This window comes from Muscardinus avellanarius (assembly GCF_963383645.1).
Source record: "Muscardinus avellanarius genome assembly, chromosome: 7".
Lineage (NCBI taxonomy): Eukaryota > Metazoa > Chordata > Mammalia > Rodentia > Gliridae > Muscardinus > Muscardinus avellanarius.
This window is the reverse complement of record NC_137793.1, coordinates 113,707,641-113,729,755: the sequence shown is the minus strand read 5'-3', so window position 1 is coordinate 113,729,755 and position 22,115 is coordinate 113,707,641. Positions and strand designations below refer to the sequence as shown.

Here is a 22,115-nt window from a genome sequence, read left to right as displayed (position 1 = left end):
GTGACAATAATTAAGTGTATCCTAAACTCTTAATTATTGTGACAGCTAATGTTTTGGTATTTGCTTATCCACATTCTTTTTTTGAAATCAAACATTCATAGTGAATAGTGAGCTATAAATTATGACAAACACATAGGAAGGTTGTTTTTAATAACCCACAAAATGAATTATTGGTACTGCCCCAGGACCAGGCAGTGGTTTCCACACATGTACAAGGCTCGGCAGTTGGCAGTTGTTCTGATGGTGCGTTCTTGTTGCATGATCCTCCCGACATGGTGAACGAGGTGTCCTGATGTTGAGTCTTGAGGCTTCTCTCCTGCTTTCTTTCACAGCAACTTTGTGTCTGTTGGGCTATCATTAGAAAATGATTGAAACGTAATTGTTTCTATTACTCCTCCACAGGAGTCTGTTACAGACTATACTACACCTTCTTCCTCTCTGCCTAACACTGTGGCTACTAATAATGCAAAGATGGAGGATACTTTGGTTAATAATGTAAGTAATTACTCTGAGCCTTGGCCAGCTCAGGTAGGATCTGGCTGTTGTTACCAAGCACATCTTATTTGTTTTCCTGACTGTAGTGACCATCAGGGAAGGAGTTGGTAGTAGATTGTGTCAAGGTGCGCTGTAGTGTAATTAGCAAACTCGTCCATATGGGTGTTTGGCTTTCCTGAGTCAGCAGCTTCGCACTCCAGATAAGGCTTGAGGTGCTCAGGTGTGATTCTGTGCATGCTAATTCTATTAACCAGGTTGCGGTCATTTCTGTTCCTAGCTCTCACGTTCTACAGATTCACCATTTAATTTGGCTTTGCAATAAAACCTTACTAATTTAAGGCAACAAGAAGAATTAGAATTCCTTTTGAAGTTAATGAAATGTATATATTCTATCTTACCAATAATGCTTTTGTGAAGATTGAGTTATGTTTTAAAACTCTTTAAAATGCCCTTAAAACTAAGTGATTCCCCAGAGTTGCAGTTTTCATGGTTGTGTTAAAAGTTGGCGACGTGTGTTAATTTGCGTAGGTCACTGACAGGCCGATGAAATTGGTAAGCTTCAAAATGTGAGTGGTCTGCCAGATGTGGTGGTATGCCTGGAATCCCAGCTGTTTGAGAGGCATGTGGCAAGACTGAGCCCACCCTGAGCCATGTCGTGAGACCTCGTCTCTAAACAAAACACAGACAGGGCTAGGGTGTGTCTCGGCAGTAGAGCGCCCTGGTCACAGCGCCACAAGAAGAAAAAGTCAGTGTTTTGGTCCTTGTTTCATGTGGCAGATGTTTGGTTAGCTGCTGTCTTAAAATACAGCCCTCCAGAGTTAAAGACTAGTAGGTTAAATGTTGATCATTCTTTTAAAAACCTCTTTTGCAGGTAAGTATTCTTGAGTATAAAAGTCTTGATTTTTGTCGTATTTCCCCCTTGCTTACTCTTTTTCCTTCTAGCATCACGTATATGGAATTTAGAAGGGTGAGCTTCATTACAAGTGGCTTACTCCAGTTTTTGTGATCCAGTTGAAAAATTTTTAACTTCGTAGCTGAGAGACAGAAGCAGAGAGGAGTATTTTGGTGAAGTGAGCTCTCTGAGCCAGCAGGGGAGGTGCGCAGGCTTGTGATCCCATTGCTTGGGACAGAGACAGCAGGATCATAGGTTTGAGCCAGCCTTGGATATTTAAGTAGTGAGGCCCTGTTTGAAAATAAATAACAAATAGGGCTGGGTATGTGGCTCAGAAATAGAATTCCCCTGGGCTCAATTCTCAGTACTGCTCCCCTCCAAAAGGAGCTCTGGAGGCTGATGAACACAGTTTGTTCAGGTTTTCAGTGCTGTAAAACTGCATTTCATATGCTACTTCTTCCCACTTTTCTGACAGCAGTTGAGATGTTTTTATTAACTTCTTGTATCATGGGAAATTTGGGAAGGAATAAACAACTCAGTTTAAACTCTTGTCACTATGTGGATTTTTAAGAAAGTACATGATGCAAGCTATCCTCTGAAAATTCTCTTTATGAAATGTAAATAAGGAGGAAAAGACCATTGTTCTCAGAAGCCTTCAAATGTTGTTCCTGGTCATGTCCAGGTGAGCAGCATCATGAGGTTTCTGCTGCGGAGGATGGCTGGCGTGGTGGCCTGTGTGCTGCTGACCGCCGAGGGCCCCACAGCTGGCAGTTTAGCTTTGAGAGCAGAGAGGCCAATTAGGGGCAGGGAGGATTAGAAAATCTCATTGAGGCTTAATACAGTTTCTTTTTGTTGCTGTTGCTACTATATAGTTACTATATTAACTGATATTACTGTTAACATTACCCAATATTACAATCATTAAATATGACTGTCCTGAAGGTGTAAGTGTAGGTGGTATTTTTTATTATTATACCATCACTGCTTTCAAGATTTATTAAAGAATCTCCACTAACTAGTCTGTGATATGACCAATCTCCACTAGAGGGCCCGTAGTGTCACGCAGTGATGCTCTCAAAGCTTTCAAGCATTCCGTCCATAGTTACCTGAACAGCCGAACGAACCATCAGAATCAGAATCTCAGGTGTCCCAGGCTTGAGTAGTGAGCTGTTGCAGAGTTCCTAGTGGGACTCGCCGCGCTCCTTGTATTACTCAGCCGAGCAGCGCTGGTGACAGGTGAAGGTGCTGCTCCACCCTTGGCTCTGGAGACCATTTTCATTCTGGCCACAGCGAAGTTGTCTGTATTGCAGAAAAGAGGTTAGTTCCTCTTGTTTTCATTGTCACACTAAGACTTCTGCTATAGAATCTCGATTGTCCATGTGCCGTGCCGGTGGGGTTCTTTACCTCTCTGCTACACGAAGTGTGGCCCTTGGACCAGCAGCATTGGCATCATGTGGGAGCTTGTTTGAAATGCAGGATTTCAGGCCTAAAGCAAGGAAATCCAAATCTGATTTAACAACAGCCCCAGGCAACTCGAGTCCACTTTAAAGTAGCAGAAGACAGTCTTCCAGTGTGTGCACCTTACATTCAGTACATTTCTGCTAATTCTATTCACACACAAAAATAAGAACAGTGTTTTCTTCTTAACATAATTATCAGCTACTATGAACAGTATAATTCTAAGTAATTAGCCACCCCTGTTGTCTCTGACGAGATGTCAGTGCCACCCTTGGAGCATATTAGCAGGGTGTGAGGAGTGGGCTTTTGCAGCAGACGTAGTTGGTGATGTGTGTTGCCTGCCTTTCAGGTGCCCCTGCCCAACACCCTGCCCCTCCCCAAGAGGGAGGCTGCACCGCAGAGCTCCAGCCTCACCCCGGCTCCTCCCACTACTTTCAGCCTCACCTTTAAGGTATGTACGTTGTCTGTCTCCTAGGGCCTGAGTTGTTGCATGCGAGGAGACATACGTTAACAAGGCTCTCTGATGCTTTTACTAGTTTCGGGTGGTAAACAGCAATTCAAAGCTGAGGAACTAGGGGTGTAAAATGATTTTTTAAAATCTTAGTATCTTTTAACACCACTTAGCAGTGACTTGATATCTTCAATTTAAAATGAGGCCTTAATATGCACATGAATTTTGTCAGCAAACATTTGTATCCTGCGTTTGTGCCGAGTTCCTCAGAGATCTTAATTGGGGGACGTATTAGTTGGTATTCCACGCTTTTTAAGATTTGTTACTGAGCCTTAAGTACAAATAATCACAAGAATGCAAACTTTTTCTTTTCTGCCAGTGACCTGCGAGGTGAATTAGCACAATGTAATGAGAGTATTGCACATGGAGGCAGTTGGCTAGCACAAGCTTGCTTTGTTAGCAACATCGGGATTTGGATTTCTGTGGGAAAAAAGATGTAGCACTTACTAGTTAAGGTTTTACTTTCTTTTTGTCTCCTGTTACCTTTATAATTTGACCTAAGTTTATTCTTTTTCTTTTTTCTTTCAATTGAGTTACTTGAAACTACTTTCAACTTGTTGGCCTCAGCATTATTAGTCAGTTTAAAAACATGGAATCAAGGTGAAGGTTTTCTGAAGTGCGTTTACTTCTCTCACTGGTACTTTCTGCTCCTCACCTGGCAAGTGTAGTGATTAACCTCTCGGCGGGTCTTAGTGTACACTGGTTGAACATAATCTCTTTGGAGTTTAGAGACAGAGAGAGGAAGCCAAGTTACTTTGCCGTGTAGCGTGTTCATTTGTGGCCTCTTCCTCCGCGAAGCCTCCCGACCGCCTGTCTCCTTTGCCTCTAACCCCCCTGGGAGGCGAGGTGCAGTGGAGGCTGGGGGCTACGCTCAGGAGATGGCGGCCTCTGCATGTGTCGGTCTCGCCCTGTGTGCCAGACCTTCCTGCTCACCGCCAGCTCCCTCTGTCTTGGGTTGTTCCACTGAAATGACTCTCAGTCGGTATTCTCTACTTGTCTAACCTTTCATGTCTTTAACATTACACTGTTCAGGACAGTCATCTAATTTCACATAAACAAGTATGTTTTACGTTTTAAGCCTGTTATTTTGGGGTGTACCTGTTCAGCTTTGCCTTTCAGTCATGTTTTTAATATACCAAGAAGAAATAATCTACTACTTTTAGAGTTTCAGTTAGCTTAAAATCTGTGTGTGTGTGTGTGTGTGTGTGTGTGTGTGTGTGTGTGTGTGTGTCTGTCTGTCTGTCTGTTTGTGTGTGTGTTTCTGGCATCTCACTGAGTAATAGCTGAAATGTAGGAAAAAAAACCTACATGGTTGCTATTGACAGTATGTATAGATAAGTAATTGTACTTTTATTTTCTATAAATTTCCAAAAATAGAAGCTCAAGTTTTCTTGCTTAAGGAATAAAATTAATATAACCTATGCTGTGCTGATTATTTGACATTAATTTTTTATTTTCCAATAAAATGCACGGAAGACATTGCATCTTATCAAGTTACTCCAGCCCACAAGCAGATTGCTTTGTGATTCCCTCTCACAACTTTGATTGTAAAATAAAATACTGTGAAATAAATAAGGTGATTGGGAGGAGGAAAACCTTTTCTCAGACAGTTACTTAAATTGTGAACAGTGTGCATTTTAAAGGGAGGCAGCTCTAAAGTATGTGGTATTTCTCAGATTCTTAAAATTGATTAAAGTCTTAGATATTAGCACTTCCGGGACAAATAAGCTTTCCAGCAGTGGTGTTGAAAGTGTTATTTGTAAGCTGGACTCAGTCGCTCACACCTTGATAAATCCTGGTATGTGGTAGGCTGAGATAGGGGGTGCAGGTTAAGGCCAGCCCCTGGTACTCAGTGAGATCCCATTTCAAAGTGAAGGGTGAGATAGGGCTGGGGGTACAGCACAGAAGTAGACTGTTCCTGAGTTCAGTTCCCCCCAGGACCACCACCACCACCACCAAAAAAAAAAAAAAAAAACGTGCATGGTGCCCTCACATCAAGTCATCACAGTTGAGTGTTACAGATTATTTTAAATTTTCCTCTCAGCCCGTTATCTCCACTGATAACTAGAAACTCCGTAATATAATATGTACATCTATTTGCTACTTGTTAAAGTAACCTCAAGATGTATTAGGATGCTCACCTGCACTCAATCCAGAACCCACTAGCTCCATGTAGCTGTTAAGCACCTCAGCTCTGACTATTCCAAACTGAGATGTGCTGGAAGAATACATTAGAAATGCTACCTCAATATGTAATATAACCCGACTGTCTATAAAATATACATATCGGTAGATACATTGGGGTGATTGTCAAGATTAACATTGCCCCCTTTTACTTTAAAAATGTGGCTACCAAGCCGGCTACTAGAAAATTTGAAAATGACTTGCATTTATAGAACATCTTTTAAACAGTATTGCTTTAAATAGATTGAAATGAGAAGGTTTCTGCCTTTAAAAAATTAAATCAGGAGACCAGTTCAAACCAGGACCACAAATGCAAATGAATAAGACCGAAACCTGGACTGTTGCTGAGGTCTGGATGCGAAGCAGGAGGTGTCCATACTACACTCGGGCCTAGAACTGTTCTAGTTATGTTGCGCTTTAAAATACTAAGCACGAGACAGCCCACCAAGAGATGGCTGCCCTTCCGGAAAGGACAGGCTTAACACGTAAGGGTGGGGTTGGTGGGCCTTCACGTAACCTCTGCTACTGGGGGCTCATCTCCTTTTCTCCGCCGCTGGGCAGAGGGGCTTTTGTTTCCATAACACAAACGATAGAGCTCGTTGGCTGACGTGCTCCCCAAGTTGTCAACAAGTTCTCTGGTAGAAACATCATGGGACCTATGCCCAAATTGAGTACAGAAGCAAAGTAACAGTTTTGAATGCCCTAGATCTTATCCTTTCATTTTTGTAGTTGTGCTGTTTTGTTTTGGTTTAATTGGTGTAACCCAGGCTGGAATCCAGGAGCATTCTACCTCTGAGCTACAATCCAGCCCAACTTTATTTTGAAAGAGGGTCTTGCTGTGTTGCTAAAGGCCTCACTAAGAGACTGAGACTGGCCTCAAACCTGTGATCCCCCAGTCTCAGCCTCCCAAGTCCTGGAATTACAGGCATGTGCCGCCTTATTTTATTCTTTGACACATATTTGAAATTTACATTTCAATATACACAGACACAGATATGTCTGTGTGTGTGCATTCTTTGTTGCTGTGACCAATGGACCTGACATTAGGATCTTAAAGGAGGAAAGGTGAGTTTGGCCCCTGGTGTCCGACGCTCCAAGCTTGAGCCCGAACGCCGTGGGTAGTGGGAAGGCTACGTGGAGTGAAGCTGCTCACCTCTTGGCAGCTGGAAGCAAGAGAGGAAGGGCCAGGTGATAGCATCCCAGGGGCTTCAGCCAGGTGCACTGCTAAGTTGCCTCTGCCTCCAGGAACGAACATGTGCGTGGCCTGTGTGTATTCTGCACTAACAGTGAGCCTATTTGCTTTACCAGTGTCTGTTGTTTTGCAGATGGAGTCTGCTCGCAAGGCATGGGAGAATTCCCCGAATGTGCGGGAGAAGGGCTCTCCCGTGGCCTCCACAGCGCCGCCGCTGGTGACGGGGAGCAGCAGCAGCAGCAGCAGCGCCAGCGGGCCGGCCCCTGCCAGCTACAGCTCCTTCTCCAGCGCAGCCATGCCACCGATCCCTGTTGCCTCGGTCACTCCCACTACATCGCTGTCGGGTATGCCTGCTTTGCACTTCTTTTTAAGGCTTTTTTATTGGGGGGGGGGGTTGCTGGGGACTGAACTCAGAACCTGAGGCAGACTAAGCGAGTGCTCTGCCCCGAGCTGCATCCCTAGCTTAAATGTCTTGAATTATTTAAAAGTTCTTACATTCTTCTCTTCATTATCCCCCAAAATGTATTATATACAAAAGGAATGTCATTGTTCATGAGATAGTTATCAGGTCTTTCATAAAACTTCTCAAGCTGTGCATGGTGATACAGGCCTGTAATCACAGTTCTTGGGAGTCTGAGACAGGAGGATTGCAAGTTTGAGAGCAGTCTCAGTAAGTAGTGAGACCCTGTTTCCAAATAAAAATAAAGTAGGGCTGAGGGTTGTAGTTCATAGATAGAATGCCTCTGGGTTCCATCCCCAGTGCCAAAAAAACTTCTCACTGGTAAGCCCTGTACTCGGGAGGCTGTAGAATGGCTTCCAGGAATCCCAGTACCACCAAAAAAAAAGAAGAAGAAGAATAGGGTATATCTCGGAGGTAGACTGCCCCGGGTTCTATCCCTAATCCCGCCAAAATAAAAATAAAAAAAATAACTTTTTATACCACTTACCTTTCCCCCTCCCCTTTTACCCTCAGAATTTTTTTAATGTCTTACTAAAATAGATTTTGCTAGATTTATTTCTCTTACACATGTGTGTCTATATAGTAAAGAGTATGTAAAAAATCTTTTTAAGTTTTTTCTGTGACATTTGTTACCTTGAGATTGTCATTTTTAACCTAGTTACACCTAATTGGATCCGCTCAGGAATAATACAGAAGTACACAGCTTTCAAATACTTTGCTGTATGAACTTAACTTATGGGCACTTTTTTAGTGAAGATGATGTATAGAATTTCTAACCTCTGCTTTTGAGCAATGAAATCCATTGGTTTGAGGGTTGATTTGGGGGCTTTTGACGGAGGATGTTGTTACTGTAGTCTTTTTTTGTGTGTATTCTGGGGTGTGCATGTGTGCTACTGGGGATGAAACTCAAGTATATTCTACCTCCAAGATATCACACCCAGCCCTTTTTACTTTTTGGTTTTGAAACAGGGTCACACTAGGTTGCTAAGAGCCTCCCTACATTGTCCTTGAACCCACCATCCTCCTGTTTCAGCCTTACAAACACTGGGATTACAGGCATGTGCATCCACGCCCAAGTATGGGTTTTGGTTTGGGTTTATTGTTTTGTTTACAATGCTGTAGATTAAACCCAGGGCACATTCCCAGTTCTCTTTATTTATTTATTTTTTCCTTCAGATTTTGTCGTCTTGTTTGCATTTAATGATAAGTGCGCCCTCTTTTTGTAAGCCTCCTTTTATAAGTTTATAAGTACGGGTATCCTTTGGAGGATTGGTTCTGGGATCCTACCACTATACCAAAATCCCTGGGTGCACAAGTCCTTATGTCCGTGGTGTGCATAAGGCCTACGTGCATCCTCACTGTGCTCCAGACCACCTCTTGCTTACTGCTAGTGCCCAACACAGTGCTGATGTTACATAAGTAGCTGTCACACTGTTGTTAAGGGATGCAGCCAGGAAGGAGGCTGCAGCTGCAGCTTCTGCTAGCTTGGATCGCTAGTTGCTCAGGGGCTCCCAGGCAGGACCCCCAGATCCAGAGGGCCTGCTGTTCTTGGTGGCGCATGCATGGGTTCTCTGCTTTCTTACTGGGACTGGAACAGCAGCTGCACTTCTAAGTACGCTCTGTTTTCTCCTCATTTTATTCCAACCCCCAATATAGGGGCTGGTACATACACTACCTCTTCTTTGAGTACGAAATCTACGACCACGTCTGACCCGCCTAATATTTGTAAAGTGAAGCCCCAGCAATTACAGACAAGCAGCCTGCCGTCAGCCAGTCACTTTTCACAGCTGAACTGCATGCCTTCCCTGATTGCCCAGCAGCAACAGAGTCCGCAAGTTTATGTGTCTCAGTCTGCAGCAGGTAATGTTCTTAACTTGAATATGAATCTAGACAGTGAAGACTTTTTAATTTTAAAATGCTTGGATGTCTTCCTCCTCCTCCTCCTCTTCTCCTCCTCTGTATGTCCCCTTATAGAGAGGAGTCCTGGCCCTCCTTGACAAGTACTTTGGGACTCTTGGAAATTGTTCTTTGCCAGTTGTTTTTTGTACACTTAGGACAGATAAGTAATAATTTGGAAACTAAGTCACACATGTGACACTATTTCCAGTCAAATTACAAAAAGTTGTGTTACCTGAAACTAACAGTGATGAAGTTCTTGGGAAAAGGAAGAAAAAGCAAATGTAAAGTAGCAAGTGGCCGTGAGGCAGCTGGCTCTGCTGAACATCATTGTCCATCTGAAACATTTAATAAGCTGATGATTTGAATTTCAAAACAGTAAGGCTATTTCTTACCTTTTATAAAAGAAAGATCAATAATAGCCAGCATTCATTAATACCTGGGATTTGTAGATCTGTAAAGATACCAGGTCTTGTTAGTAATCTTTTTTTTTTTTTTTAAGCAATTCAGGAAGCCTGTGTACACACTCACTGTAGTAACAGTTTTATAGCTAGGAATCTTATACAGATAAATTTCACATTTGAATACTGTTTATAAAGTGACATGGAAAACAGTGTGAGTTCTCCAGAATACAGTATTATATAAAAGCACCCAGTTACAAAATAGTGTATATAGTACCTAGAAATGGGTTATTTTGAAATATTCTGCTGAATTCTAATAGACTTAAAGTTGGAGTAGACTTGCTGATTGCATGAGTAGGTTCATACTCAGTTTTTATGTAGAATTTCACCAATATGTACCCCGCTGGCAGTGCTTGACAGTGTTTATTTTTCCATAATCTCAGGGGTTACGTTGTTTATTAATATGACTCTTCTGCCTTAGAAGCTTTGTGGGGTAATTTTTGCATTTGCATTTTTCGTATTTCTACTTTTTATGTGACTATATTGTTTCAGAGGGCTCATGTAATTTTCAATCTGCTACAAAACGTGGTTTATATTTACTATTGGGGAAGTTCTGATGCTTAGACTCCCCTGTCTGCTTGTTTTTTCTGATCTTCAGCTCAAATTCCAGCTTTCTACGTGGACACGAGTCATTTATTCAGTACCCAACATGCACGATTGGCTCCCCCGTCCCTGGCTCAGCAGCAAGGCTTCCAGCCAGGGCTCTCTCAGGTGAATGCCAACGATTTCTTCATCTGAACTTGTTTCTTGCCGTTTTTGTGGCTGTGATAGTTACCTTACACTGCGAGATAGGCTCCCCTAAGATCTTAACTACACATGATTATCTCGATAGATTCTTAGTAAATTTTGAACTTATCCACCTTTTCCAGAGCATAATCGTTAACAGTATAGAATGTATGATGCATTGAGAAGTTTGCATTTGGTTTTAAAGGGGAGCTGATATCTGCTCTTTGCACTTTATTCTTTTTATGTGTGTTACTTTTTCGTTGTGTGCATGCTCATACATTTTCATATCCACACTCACATTTGTCTCATTGCGTTGCAGCCGACTTCAGTCCAGCAAATCCCGATCCCTATTTATGCCCCATTGCAAGGGCAGCCTCAAGCCCAGCTGAGTTTGGGGGCGGGGCCTGCAGCTTCCCAGGCTCAGGAGCTATTCAGTTCTTCACTTCAACCATATAGGTAACTGCTGCTCCTCCTTATCATAATCCTGCTGCTTCATCCTTCCCCAAAGCTGGGACGTCTGTGCTATAAACATTAGTTAGCCATGCTGACTGTATGCCCTGAGCCACAGGCTCTGGTCATCTCAGACTGACTTGATGAAAGGAAGTCGGGCCTCCAGGCCTTCTGATACAGCAGGTGACAGCGCTCCCGAAGAGTTCAGAATCACAGCAAATACTGCTAACAATGTCCACGTGCCATGTGGTTGCAGCCAACTACAAGTCTCCAAGCTGGGGCATGGTAGATAACTAGTGTCCTTGGGGACAGAGGGCAGGCGGTGGGTATGACGGAAGAGAGAAGAGTGTGAAAACACAGAAGTAGTCCTGGTGACGAGCCTGTGTGGTACAGGAAAACGTGGTCTCTACAGATGTATTCAGGTGCACTTCAGATTTTCTTTGCAATTAGGAAAATAGTGAAAAACTTGTCCATATGGCCTTATATATGATCGCTCTTTTGCCCTTCACATACATTGACTACACTTAATTTAGTCCTCATACAACTACACAGCAAATGAAGTTATCCCCGTTTGACATGTGGAGGTCAGAGTCAAATGGTAGGAACAGTGCGTCAAAGTGTAGCTGTTGTTGATGCTATAGTAATGGCCCTAATGAGGGGGAGATTCAGGACACATTTATCTAGGAAGGTTACAGAGCGGTGCATTTGCTTTTAGGAATTGGGGTTTTTTTGTTTGTTTGTTTTGTTGTTGTTGTTTTGGCGACACTAGGGATGGAACCCAGGGGCATTCTACCTTCAAGCTACACCCCCAGTCCTGTTATTTATTCTTTATTTTGAAACAGGGTCTCACTGAGTTGCAAAGGGCCTCACTAAGTAGTAGCTGAGGCTGGCCACAAACCACGATCCTTCTGTATCAACCACCTAAATGCTAGGATTACAAGCGTGCACCACCATGCCTGGCGGAATTCGGTTTTTATACGTGGTTCAGATTTTCATAATTTGTACATTAAACTTGACATTGATTAGCTGGGCATATTGGATACCTGCCTGTAATTTTAGTACTTGAGAGGCTGAGACAAGAGGATTATAGGTCCAGTCTCGGCAACTTAGTGAGACCCTCTGCAATAAGCAAGAGTTTGTTTTGTTTTGTTTTGTTTTGCAGTACTGGGGATTGAACCCAGGGGCACCCTACCTCTAAGCTATATCCCCAGCCCTATTTTTTATTTTTTATTTTGAAACAGGGTCTCACTAAATCACAGGGGCCCTTACTAGCTGAGGCTGACCGTGAACCTGCGATCCTCCTGTCTCAGCCTCCCTAGTACTGGGATTACAAGTGTGGGCCACCACGCCCGGCCAAAAACCTGTTTTAAAATAAAAACTACGCCAGGTGTGGTGGCGCACGCTTGTAATCCCACTCCTGGCGATGCCGAGACAAGGATGACAGGTTCACGGCCATCCTCAGCTACTTATTGAGGTCCTCTGCAACTTAGCAAGACCCTGTTTTATTTTTTTTTTTTTTTTTTTTTTTTTTTTTGCGGGTCTGGGGATGGAACCCAGGGGCATTTGACCTCCGGGCTACACCCCCTGCCCTATTTTTTATTCTTTATTTTGAAACCGGGTCTCACTGAGTTGCAGAGGGCCTCACTAAGTAGCTGAGGCTGTCCGCGAACCGCGATCCTCCAGGTCTCAGCCTCCCGAATGCTGGGATTACAAGCGTGCGCCACCACGCCCGGCTTAAGACCCTGTTTTAAAATAAAGAATAAAAAATTGGGCTGGGGATATAGCTTAGAGGTAGAATGCCCCTGGGTTCAATCCCCAGTACCTCAAAAAATAAAGGAATAATAACTAAAAGTAGAGCCTGAGGTAGGACTCAAAAGGTAGAATGCTTTTGGGCTCCATCCCGAGAACCACAAAAGTTTTAAAAAAAAATACACTAATTGATTTAGGTTATTTCTTTTAGGTTACCATCACTAGTAAGCCTAAAGAATTACCCCATTCAACTAATTAAACTTCTTTCAAAGAAAATAGAGTTGCCAGGTGTGGTAGCACATGTCTGTATCACAGGACTCAGGAGATTGAAAGGAGGACTGGGAGTATAGCTCAGTGGTAGCTCGCTTGTGTGTTATATGGAAGGTCCTGGGTTCAGTGACCCTCACTGTAAATGAAGGAATGAATAAAATGGTAAGATTTCTAGTCGAAGAATAACGGATCTAATCTCATAAGCAAGTGTCACACACCGCCCCCTCTTCTTTCTTTTTCCCTGTGCTAGAGATCAGACCCATGGCCTTAGGTATACCAGGCCAGTGCTCTGCCATTGAGCTATAGAGGTATAGCCCAGCCCAGGCCAGATTCCTTTGCACAGACAGAGCCACTTGTGAAACAGTGTTGGCGCCCGCCAGTTCGTTCCCGCTCTGGCGAGGAGCTCGGCGATCAGGCCTGTGTATCCTGGCACAGCTGCACATGGCAGGTTCCACATGGCAATCCCCATGTCACCAATCAACTTGGAATGTGTGCTTTGCAAGACCAGACCTGTTCTGTGGAAAGAGAATGTGAGCTCAGTATAAGCCGGGCACAGTGGCCGAGACGGGGCCACAGATTCAGGGCCAGCACACAGCAAACAGCAACTTTAGGAAGACCATTTTGAAATAAAGCAAAAGACCGAGCTGGAGGTGTAGCTCAGGAGGTAGAATGCCAATAATTGCAGCTAGTGGCTACTGTATTGAAGGCACAGGTTGAGATTTTCAGAGTAGTTACATCCCTAAGCCCTAGAGTACTTGTTGAGATATTTGTTCTTAAGATTTTCAGATTCCAGATAAAGTTGTAACACAATCTTTTTCTCTTTAATACCGATGTAGATCTCAGCCAGCCTTTATGCAAAGCAGTCTATCCCAGCCATCTGTGGTCCTTTCTGGTACTGCTATTCACAACTTCCCCGCTGTCCAGCACCAGGAACTTGCCAAGGCGCAGCCAGGTCTTGCCTTTCAGCAGACTTCAAATCCTCAGCCTATTCCTATATTGTATGACCATCAGCTGGGGCAGGCATCAGGGCTGGGGAGTTCCCAGCTGATCGATACCCACCTTCTCCAGGTGAGGCGGGGGCCACAACGGTGCGCGATTATTGTGTCTCTAGTTTTGGTTTTTTATGCACATTACTTAAGGAAACATTCTTTTTTGCGGGTCTGGGGATGGAACCCAGGGGCATTTGAGCTCCGAGCCACACCCCCTGCCCTAATTTTTTGTTCTTTATTTTGAAACAGGGTCTCACTAAGTAGCTGAGGCTGTCCGCGAACCACGATCCTCCTGGCTGGGAAACATTCTTTTAAAGAAAAAAATGCGTAATAGATCCATGTTAAAAGACACAATGAGCTGGGCATGGTGGCGCACGCTTGTAATCCTAGCATTCGGGAGGCTGAGTCCGGGGGATCATGGTTCGGAGACAGCCTCAGCCACTTAGTGAGACCCGGTTTCAAAATAAAAGAATAAAAAATAGGGCAGGGGGTGTAGCTTGGAGGTTCAATGCCCCTGGGTTCCATCTCCAGACCCGCAAAAAAAGAAAATGAAAACGCAGTGGTCTTACTTTTCCTTTTTACCTAATATTAATAAATATTGCTAGAGATTGCTTTGAGATAATAGCCTTCATCTCTGACTTAGAAATTCTTTAAAACTAAAGGCTATTTTCTTACCTATTTTTTTTTCTAGGCTAGAGCAAATCTTACCCAGGCTTCAAATCTCTATTCTGGACAAGTACAGCAGCCTGGTCAGACAAGTTTCTATAACACTGCCCAGTCGCCGAGTGCTCTCCAGCAGGTAAACTATGGCATGGTAAATTTCCTCAATTTTCTTCACTATTATTTTTGTTAATTTGTTACTGTAGGGCCAGACCAAGGGGTACTTTGCAGACTTCACAAAGACTCTGAATATAAAGTTTGGAAACTATTTTTTAAAAACTTAATTGTGATAATTTAGTTTACCCTGTAGTGTTGGGGGGAGGAAGACACTAAAGAAGCATCATTCAAGTTAGTGTAGCGCATTGGGTGGTGCAGCCGAGAATGAGAATACGGTGACACAGTGTGCCCAGGGAGTGACGCCTACACACTCAGGGTGTGCCTGTGTAGTGACGCCTACACACTAAAGTGTGCCCAGGTAGTGACGCCTAAACACTCAGGCTGTGCCTGTGTAGTGACACCTAAACACTAAAGTGTACCCAGGTAGTGACACTTAAACACTAAAGTGTGCCCAAGCAGTAACACTGAAACACTCAGTGTACTCAGGCAGCAACACTCTTCTGTGGAAAGGTGTCATTTTGTTAAAGTCTCATATTAATATCATTTACTCTTCTGCAGTTGGGAGGCTGGAGGAGGAGGAGAGCCATTTGCCGTTTTCTCATGGCTCTTTTTAGTTCTTTTTAGGGACTGGCAATTTATCCTAAGAAATATCATACTGACATTAAGATTAAATAAAATGATTGTATGGGAAATGAAAGATTTTTTTTTTGTCAAAATGCCTTTTGATCAGACTCAAAAAACAATAATATGGAACTGTGGCTGCTTTAAAATGTCATGTATTTTGTGGTTATTTGACATGGACTATGACTATTCAAAGATAGTCATAATTATTTGTTACAGGTTTTCATTATAAGTAACATTAAATCTGCATGCATGTGCCACACAGTGATGTTTCAACATCAACAGATTACATAAGTGACAGTGGTCCTGTGAGGCTATATGTATTCCCTGTTGGGCGTGGCGTCACGCTGTCTTGTGTCATCTGTGCTGTGGGCTGAGGGGTGGGGAGAGGGTCGCCCACACCTAGGACACACAGTACCTTGCTTCCAAAGAGAGGAGAATATATCACCCGGTATGTTGCTTTATGGAAAGACAGTGATGCACACAGTGATAAATTGCTCAGCAGTGCATTTCCCAAAGCATGTCTCTGTCACTAAGTGACAGGTGACTACATTTTGTTGTGTTTTAATAAAAGAATGGAAGCCAGGCGTGGTGGCTCACACTTGTAATCCCAGTACTTGGGAGGCTGAGACAGGAGGATCGCGCAGGTTCGAAGCCAGCCTCAGCTACTTAGGCTCTCAGCGACTTAGTGAGACCTTGTTTCCAAATGAAATATAAAATAGGTCTGGGAGTATATCCCGGAGGTAGAAAGCCCCTGTGTTCCACCCCAGTATCGCAGAAAAAAGAATGGAGAGAGTTAAAAAGTTTTACTCAGACAGTATTTGAAGGGTTGTATGTAGTAAAAAGGATATGATAAGCAAATCGCTGCAGTTGCCATCTGCTTGTTTCCTAGGTTACAGTACCTTTGCCTGCATCCCAGCTTTCCCTGCCGAGTTTTGGATCTACCGGGCAGCCTCTGATTGCTTTGCCCCAGACTCTCCAGCCTCCGCTGCAGCACACTGCTCCGCAAGCACAGGCCCAGAGCCTGGGCCGCCCTGCCCAAGTCAGCCAGCCCTTCAGAGGCTTGATCCCTGCCGGGGCCCAGCACAGCATGATCGCGAACACAGGGAAAGTACGTGGGCACCAGTCAGGCGCGGCTCATTTAAAAAGCTAAGGTTAAGCCGGGCATGGTGGCACATGCCTGTAATCCCGGCATTCGGGAGGCTGAGACCAGAGGATCGCCGTTCGCGGACAGCCTCGGCTACTTAGGCCCTCACAACTCAGTGAGACCCTGTTTCAAAAATAAAAAGACTAAAAAATAGGGCAGGGGTGTAGCTTGGAGGAGGTACGATGCTCCTGGGTTCCATGCCTGCTACCAGGGAAAAAAAAGGTTATGTCTTCAGAGATAGGTGTTCGTGTTGTCTGTAAGAATAAAATGCATTGATTTCTGGGGCCCTGCAAGAAATTGCAAGGCCCAGTACACTTTTTTTTATCTATTACAATTCATTCCTGTGTTTGGCTCCGCTTGTTTTTACCTAAATACAGAAAACATCAAAATTTTGTGAAGAGTTAGATTAATGGTGTCTCTTACATTCACCTAAGTCCACTTGGCAAAGCCTGGGGCTTAGGACTTCGTGCATGCCTAAGACAGCAAATGTGGCACTTAGCTCATGGAATTGAAGGAATGTTGAATGTATTTTATGTCTTTTTCCTCAGATGTCGGAAATGGAACTAAAAGCCTTTGGAAGTGGCATTGATATAAAACCAGGCACACCTCCGATTGGAGGTAGAAGTACAACACCAACGTCTAGTCCCTTTCGGTAAAATTATTTAAATTTGCTTATAAAGTTTCAAAGTAATTGATCACCATTTGTTTATTACATATGTGACCTATCACTGATCCTGTGTTTAGCAGAAAAGTAGTCAATAAGACATCTAGATAATTTTAACATTCACATAAGTGTTTTAAGAAAAGGGTTTTTTTTTTTTGTTTTTTTTGTTTGTTTTTTGTTTTTTGTGGTGGTGGTACTGGGGTTCCTGGAAGCCCTTCTACCTCCGGAGTATACTCCCAGGCCTATTATACTTTTTTTACTTTTGGAAACCAGGTCTCTTAAGCCAGTGTGGCTGGCTTCGAACCTGCACGATCCTCCTGTCTCTGCCTCCCAAGCGTAGGGATTATAAGTGTGCGCCACCACGCCCTGCAGAAAACTCTTTTAAGTAGGTGTCCAGCTACTCAGAGACGAGGGCAAGAGGACCTGCGGGTTGAGACCAGTAACAAAGTGCTAGAGATGTGGCTCGCCAGTGGGTGCTGCCCAGCATGCACAGCCCTGTCCATCCAGGGCCACGAGAGAGGAAGACAAAGGCAGGGCAAGTAGCTAGTCTCCCTCTTGCCTCTCTCCAGTGTCTCCTACCACACAGTGTTGAGTGGATTTTCATCAACTACCAAGTAGGATGAAAATACCAAGAAAAATGTCTATAAAAATCTAATGGCAGCCTGGTCTGGTGGTGCATACCTATAATTCCAGTGCTTGGTGGGGGGTGGGGGAGGAGACAGAAGTCTCACAGGTTCAAGTCCAGCTTCAGCAACTTAGTGAGACCTTGTTATAAAAAGTGAAGCTGGGCATGGTGCCACATGCTTGAAATCCCAGCATTCAGGAGCCTCAAACAGGAAGATCACGGTTTGCGGACAGCCTCTGCTACTTAGTGAGGCCTTTTGCAACTCAGTGAGACCTGGTTTCAAAATAAAAGTCAAAAGGGCTGGGAGTGTGAACCTCACAGGTAAAATGTGTCTGGGTTCCATTCCCAACATACACACACGTACATGTGCACACCCCAATAACATTATTGTGCTGACCAGTAATGGCTTCCCTCGCAGGGCTACTTCAACAAGTCCAAACAGCCAGTCCAGCAAGATGAACAGCATCGTCTATCAGAAGCAGTTCCAGCCGGCCCCTGCCGCCGTGAGGATGGCCCCTCCGTTCCCTGCACAATTCGCACCCCAGGTGGGCGGCTGCGTGTCGGCCTGCCTGAACCTCTGCAGACAGTGGCCACGCTCACTAAGTCTCTGCTTTCATAGTCTTAGCCACTTGCTAACCAGTGTTTGAATGATAGTCTCTGGTTTCTAACAGTATTTATAATATCCATTGCAGTTTATAGCTAGACCCAGTCTAATCGCTTAGTTTTACAAGAAAGATTCCCCACACAGCTCTAATATGAGCCCCGTTCCTTTTATCTTTTCTGAGGAAGTCAAATTTTTTAGCGAAGGGTCCCAGTGCTTGAAATTTTCTAGACTCAAAGTGGGTTTCAAATCACATTACTTCCAAAATGATGTTTTTTAATTAATGTGTAAGAATGTTACCTTTTTTCCTTTTATGACCATATTAAAAGACTAATTAAAATTGATTATAACTCTCACAAACCAGAATTGGTTTCTAAGGAAAACATATTGTTGAATTAATATTGATAGTATTTATCCTCAGATTAAATTTGGTGTGGGCATATGCCGTTTTTGAAGACATCCTAAACAGCTTTTCTGTCCCTCTAAACCCGCAATGGAGGTGCTAGGCCCGGCCCACGCGCGGAGCCGCTTTGCCCAGTGTCGCTCTCGAGCCCTCGCCGCCTGGCCTTGTTAATGTGACGGCCCCGCCCCAGCCCCCTCACTGGCAGGACGGCAGGTGTTCTCTGGGATGAGCCTACCTGGTCTGGTCGGCAGGTTTTTTTTTTTTTTTTTTTTCATAACAGTTCAATGTTGTATGTTTTGTTTTTTTCACTCAGATTCTCTCTCAGCCTAACCTGGTCCCTCCATTGGTAAGAGCCCCACATACTAACACCTTCCCAGCGCCTGTCCAGAGGCCGCCAATGGCGCTGGCCAGCCAGATGCCTCCTCCGCTGACCACAGGCCTCATGAGCCATGCTCGCTTGCCACACGCAGCCAGGGGCCCTTGTGGGCCGCTGTCTGGAGCCAGAGGTAATCAGGCCCAGGCTGCGCTGAAGGCTGAACAAGACATGAAGGTTAGTACAGCGCTCGCAGCGGGCAGAGCCAGGGCAGAGCCACGGCGCCTACGCCCGGCGCCCTTGTCTAGAGACTCGCCGGGCCCTTCTGTGCGTTCCTTTTTTGTTGTCTGTTTTTCCCCTTCTTCCCCCACCCTCTTTTTTTTTTTTTCTTTTTTCTCCACCCCCCCCTTTTTTTTTTTTTTTTTTTTTGCAATTATGGTTAAAAAAATAATTAACACCTTAGACTCTGGTGGCCAGGTGAATTGCTCGTGAAGTACATGCTTGAGGGAGATCTGAGATCTGGTGCTATGTTTTTGGAATAGCACAAAAGTCATGGATTGTTAAAGCTTCCCCATTTTCTTTTATTTTTTATTTTTATTTTATTTTTTTTATTTTTTTGGCTTTGTTTTCCCTCCCCCCCCCCCTCACCTAGCTTATTTTGTATCGTGGTTATGTAAAGACTCTGGGGTGGGTAAGGCATCACCTGTCAGAATTTTTGTTCCCTCGCGATACATTAGTCGCGTCTTCTCAGGCTGTGCTCACGTCTCTTGCCTGCCTTGAGGCGGCCTGGTTCACGGTGGGCTGCGCAGTTGTAGGGAGCTGAGCCCAGCCAAGCACTCTGGGACCCTTCGTGGCGATGGCACCACAGGCCCAAGCTGGGCCGCGCTGTGTGGGGACAGCCTCATGGGGCGTCTGCTGTCTGCGGGCCGGGGGAGTGGGTCACTACACTGCCTGGGGATGGCTGCAGGCGTTCTAGCAGTTTTATCTGGTTGGTCATCACGTAGGTCAGAGTAGGACAGCAGAGCCAACTGCCTACGCGCAGGGTGCCATGCAGCCTGCTCTGCTCCAAATCCGAATGTGCAATGATCTTGTAAGAGAATGCAGGTGAGGGGTGGAAAGGCCTCTCTGGGTTGGCGTCCTGTGTGTTTCTGATGCCACATAATAAAATGTGGAGGCCGCCCTGCAGTAAAACTATTAGGCATTATCTACTTCTACTAGGTTGTGTGCCTGGGATCTGTTTCTACTAAAAACACTAGTGTCCATAAAGGTTTTGGAGATTATGTGGCCTCATTTCCAGTCTGCTTCTGGCTCCTTAGTGGTTGACTTTTACATATCTCTTGTTAGAAATTACTTTAGAGCTTAATGATCTTAATGGGGTGGGACAGTACAGAGGTTTCTTAAAAATGCTTTACATCTTTAGTACGAGTTAGTACAGGCAACTACTGTGGAGCGTGAACAGTTTTTTGTTATGTGCAGGAGGTGTAGACACTCAGTGTTGATTGCATGTGTCACAGCTGCCCTTGGCAGATCGACGTAAGTATATTGAGCGGGACACAGAGCAGTGAAGCAAGGCAGCTGCGTCGCCAGCTCAGGTTGCGGTAGGAGCTGTCAGCTTAGTGACGGAGTGGGGTCGGAGTTACTAATTTCTGGTGCTCTTCCCCTGCAGAGGAGAGCTGTGGGAAGAGGACTCAGCCACAAGACATTTGGTCCTAGGTGTTGGTAATGCCACAATACAAGTGCTTCCTTTTCGTTTTATTGTAGACCACGTGTTGATAACTAGAAGTTTTAAGTGTTACATGTATGTTTGCAGACTAAGCATCCTCCCTGAATAAAATTTGCTATCAGTAAGCTGTTCCAGAAAAGATAGACCAGCAGCAGTCTGTATTTTATTATTTATAAGAGGGCAAACTCTGAAAAGATGGTGGGAGGTGGTCTTATTTCAAATGTTTTTTAAAAAAAAATCACATGAAATGTTTTCAGAGATAGGAAGAGGTCTATGCATTAAAAGCTGAAAGATCTATGAGGTACTTTTGGCTTGGGCCAAACCATCATTGGGAATACTGATCTGTGATTGGTCCGAGAGTTTGAGCTGAGATTGGTTGATTGGACAGGCTTTGGTAGTGCTGCAGTATTTCCAATTCTTGTTTCTCATTTTTTAAGGCAAAACAGAGAGCAGAGGTTCTTCAGTCCACGCAGCGCTTCTTCTCTGAACAGCAACAGAGCAAACAGATAGGAGGCAAAGCCCAGAAAGTGGACAGTGAGTCCAGCAAAGCGCCCGAGACCCTAACCGAGCCTCCTGGGGTCTGCCAGGAGAAAGCGGAGGAGAAGCCACCTCCTGCACCTGCCATAGCCCCCAAACCTGTTAGAACCGGACCAATCAAACCTCAAGCGATCAAGACCGAAGAAACAAAGTCCTAAGGCTGTGCTGGAGTGAGGGCGTCCAGGGAGGGGAAGGACAGAATGCCCGCAGCCGCAGGGTTAGAATGGGCTGTGATGCTCTGCTGTCTAGAGCTTGGAGATGCACGGGAGACGGAGGAGCCGTCCCCACTGACACACGGCGGCGGCACCGTCCCCTGCGGCTTGGCAAACTTGCACCAGCTCTACAGCACCTTCCCAGCCGATGGCCACGGACCTTCAGGCACACTCACACGCAAGCCTGCACACAGCTCCTTGGTGCGTATCATTTACACACACAGCTCCTCACGGCCAGATACGACACCAGGCCCAGGCGAGAAGCCAGAGGAAGGGCGGCCTCGGCACAGCGGCCTGTGGCTGTGAGTAGAGCAAGATAACTGGCGGTGGGGAAAGGAGCCTCACTTTTTATTATGGCAGCTTGCTGTGTTTGTGACACAATCAAAGTACAGTAGCATCTGATTCCCCATCTTCTGAAGAGCAAGCAGGTGACTGGACGCTGGCGGTGGCGGCTCCTCGGCGTGGACCCGCTGCGGCTCACACCTGCGTGCCGGCTGCCCAGGGCCGCTCTGCTCTGCGTCCTGTGGCGCTCAGCGCGACGGATGGGCGAAGTGCTGCTCAGCTCAGCCGCCTCGATCACCTCTGTAGAATCCCCTGGTGTTTTGTTTTGTGGGTTTTTTTTCCCCTTGGCTTTTTTTAAAACGGTTTTTAGCTGGTGTTTATGAAGAGTGAGTACCTAGAACTGTGCCGCTAATGAAAGGAAATCCTAAAATCTAAGAAAAAGCCTTTTTTACAGAGCTGTGTCACGCCACCCTTTGG

At 44.9% G+C, this 22,115-nt stretch overlaps 1 protein-coding gene across 2 annotated transcripts in view; it reads left to right on the top strand.

Moving 5' to 3' along the window:
* Positions 1–21,302, top strand: part of PRRC2C (proline rich coiled-coil 2C) — a gene marked incomplete at both ends in the record, with an annotated part of 58,028 nt that extends 36,726 nt beyond the window's left edge. The window contains 13 exons of one of the 2 annotated variants that reach the window (XM_080698609.1): positions 403–495; positions 3,195–3,296; positions 6,866–7,076; positions 8,849–9,052; positions 10,148–10,260; positions 10,595–10,731; positions 13,581–13,812; positions 14,425–14,532; positions 16,024–16,242; positions 16,827–16,930; positions 17,986–18,112; positions 18,885–19,121; positions 21,045–21,302. In XM_080698609.1, coding sequence (XP_080554735.1) covers positions 403–495; positions 3,195–3,296; positions 6,866–7,076; positions 8,849–9,052; positions 10,148–10,260; positions 10,595–10,731; positions 13,581–13,812; positions 14,425–14,532; positions 16,024–16,242; positions 16,827–16,930; positions 17,986–18,112; positions 18,885–19,121; positions 21,045–21,302 — 2,145 coding nt within the window. The remainder of the gene's footprint in view (positions 1–402; positions 496–3,194; positions 3,297–6,865; positions 7,077–8,848; positions 9,053–10,147; positions 10,261–10,594; positions 10,732–13,580; positions 13,813–14,424; positions 14,533–16,023; positions 16,243–16,826; positions 16,931–17,985; positions 18,113–18,884; positions 19,122–21,044) is intronic. The other variant, XM_080698610.1, reaches the window with a different exon arrangement.
* Positions 21,303–22,115: the final 813 nt, after the last annotated feature.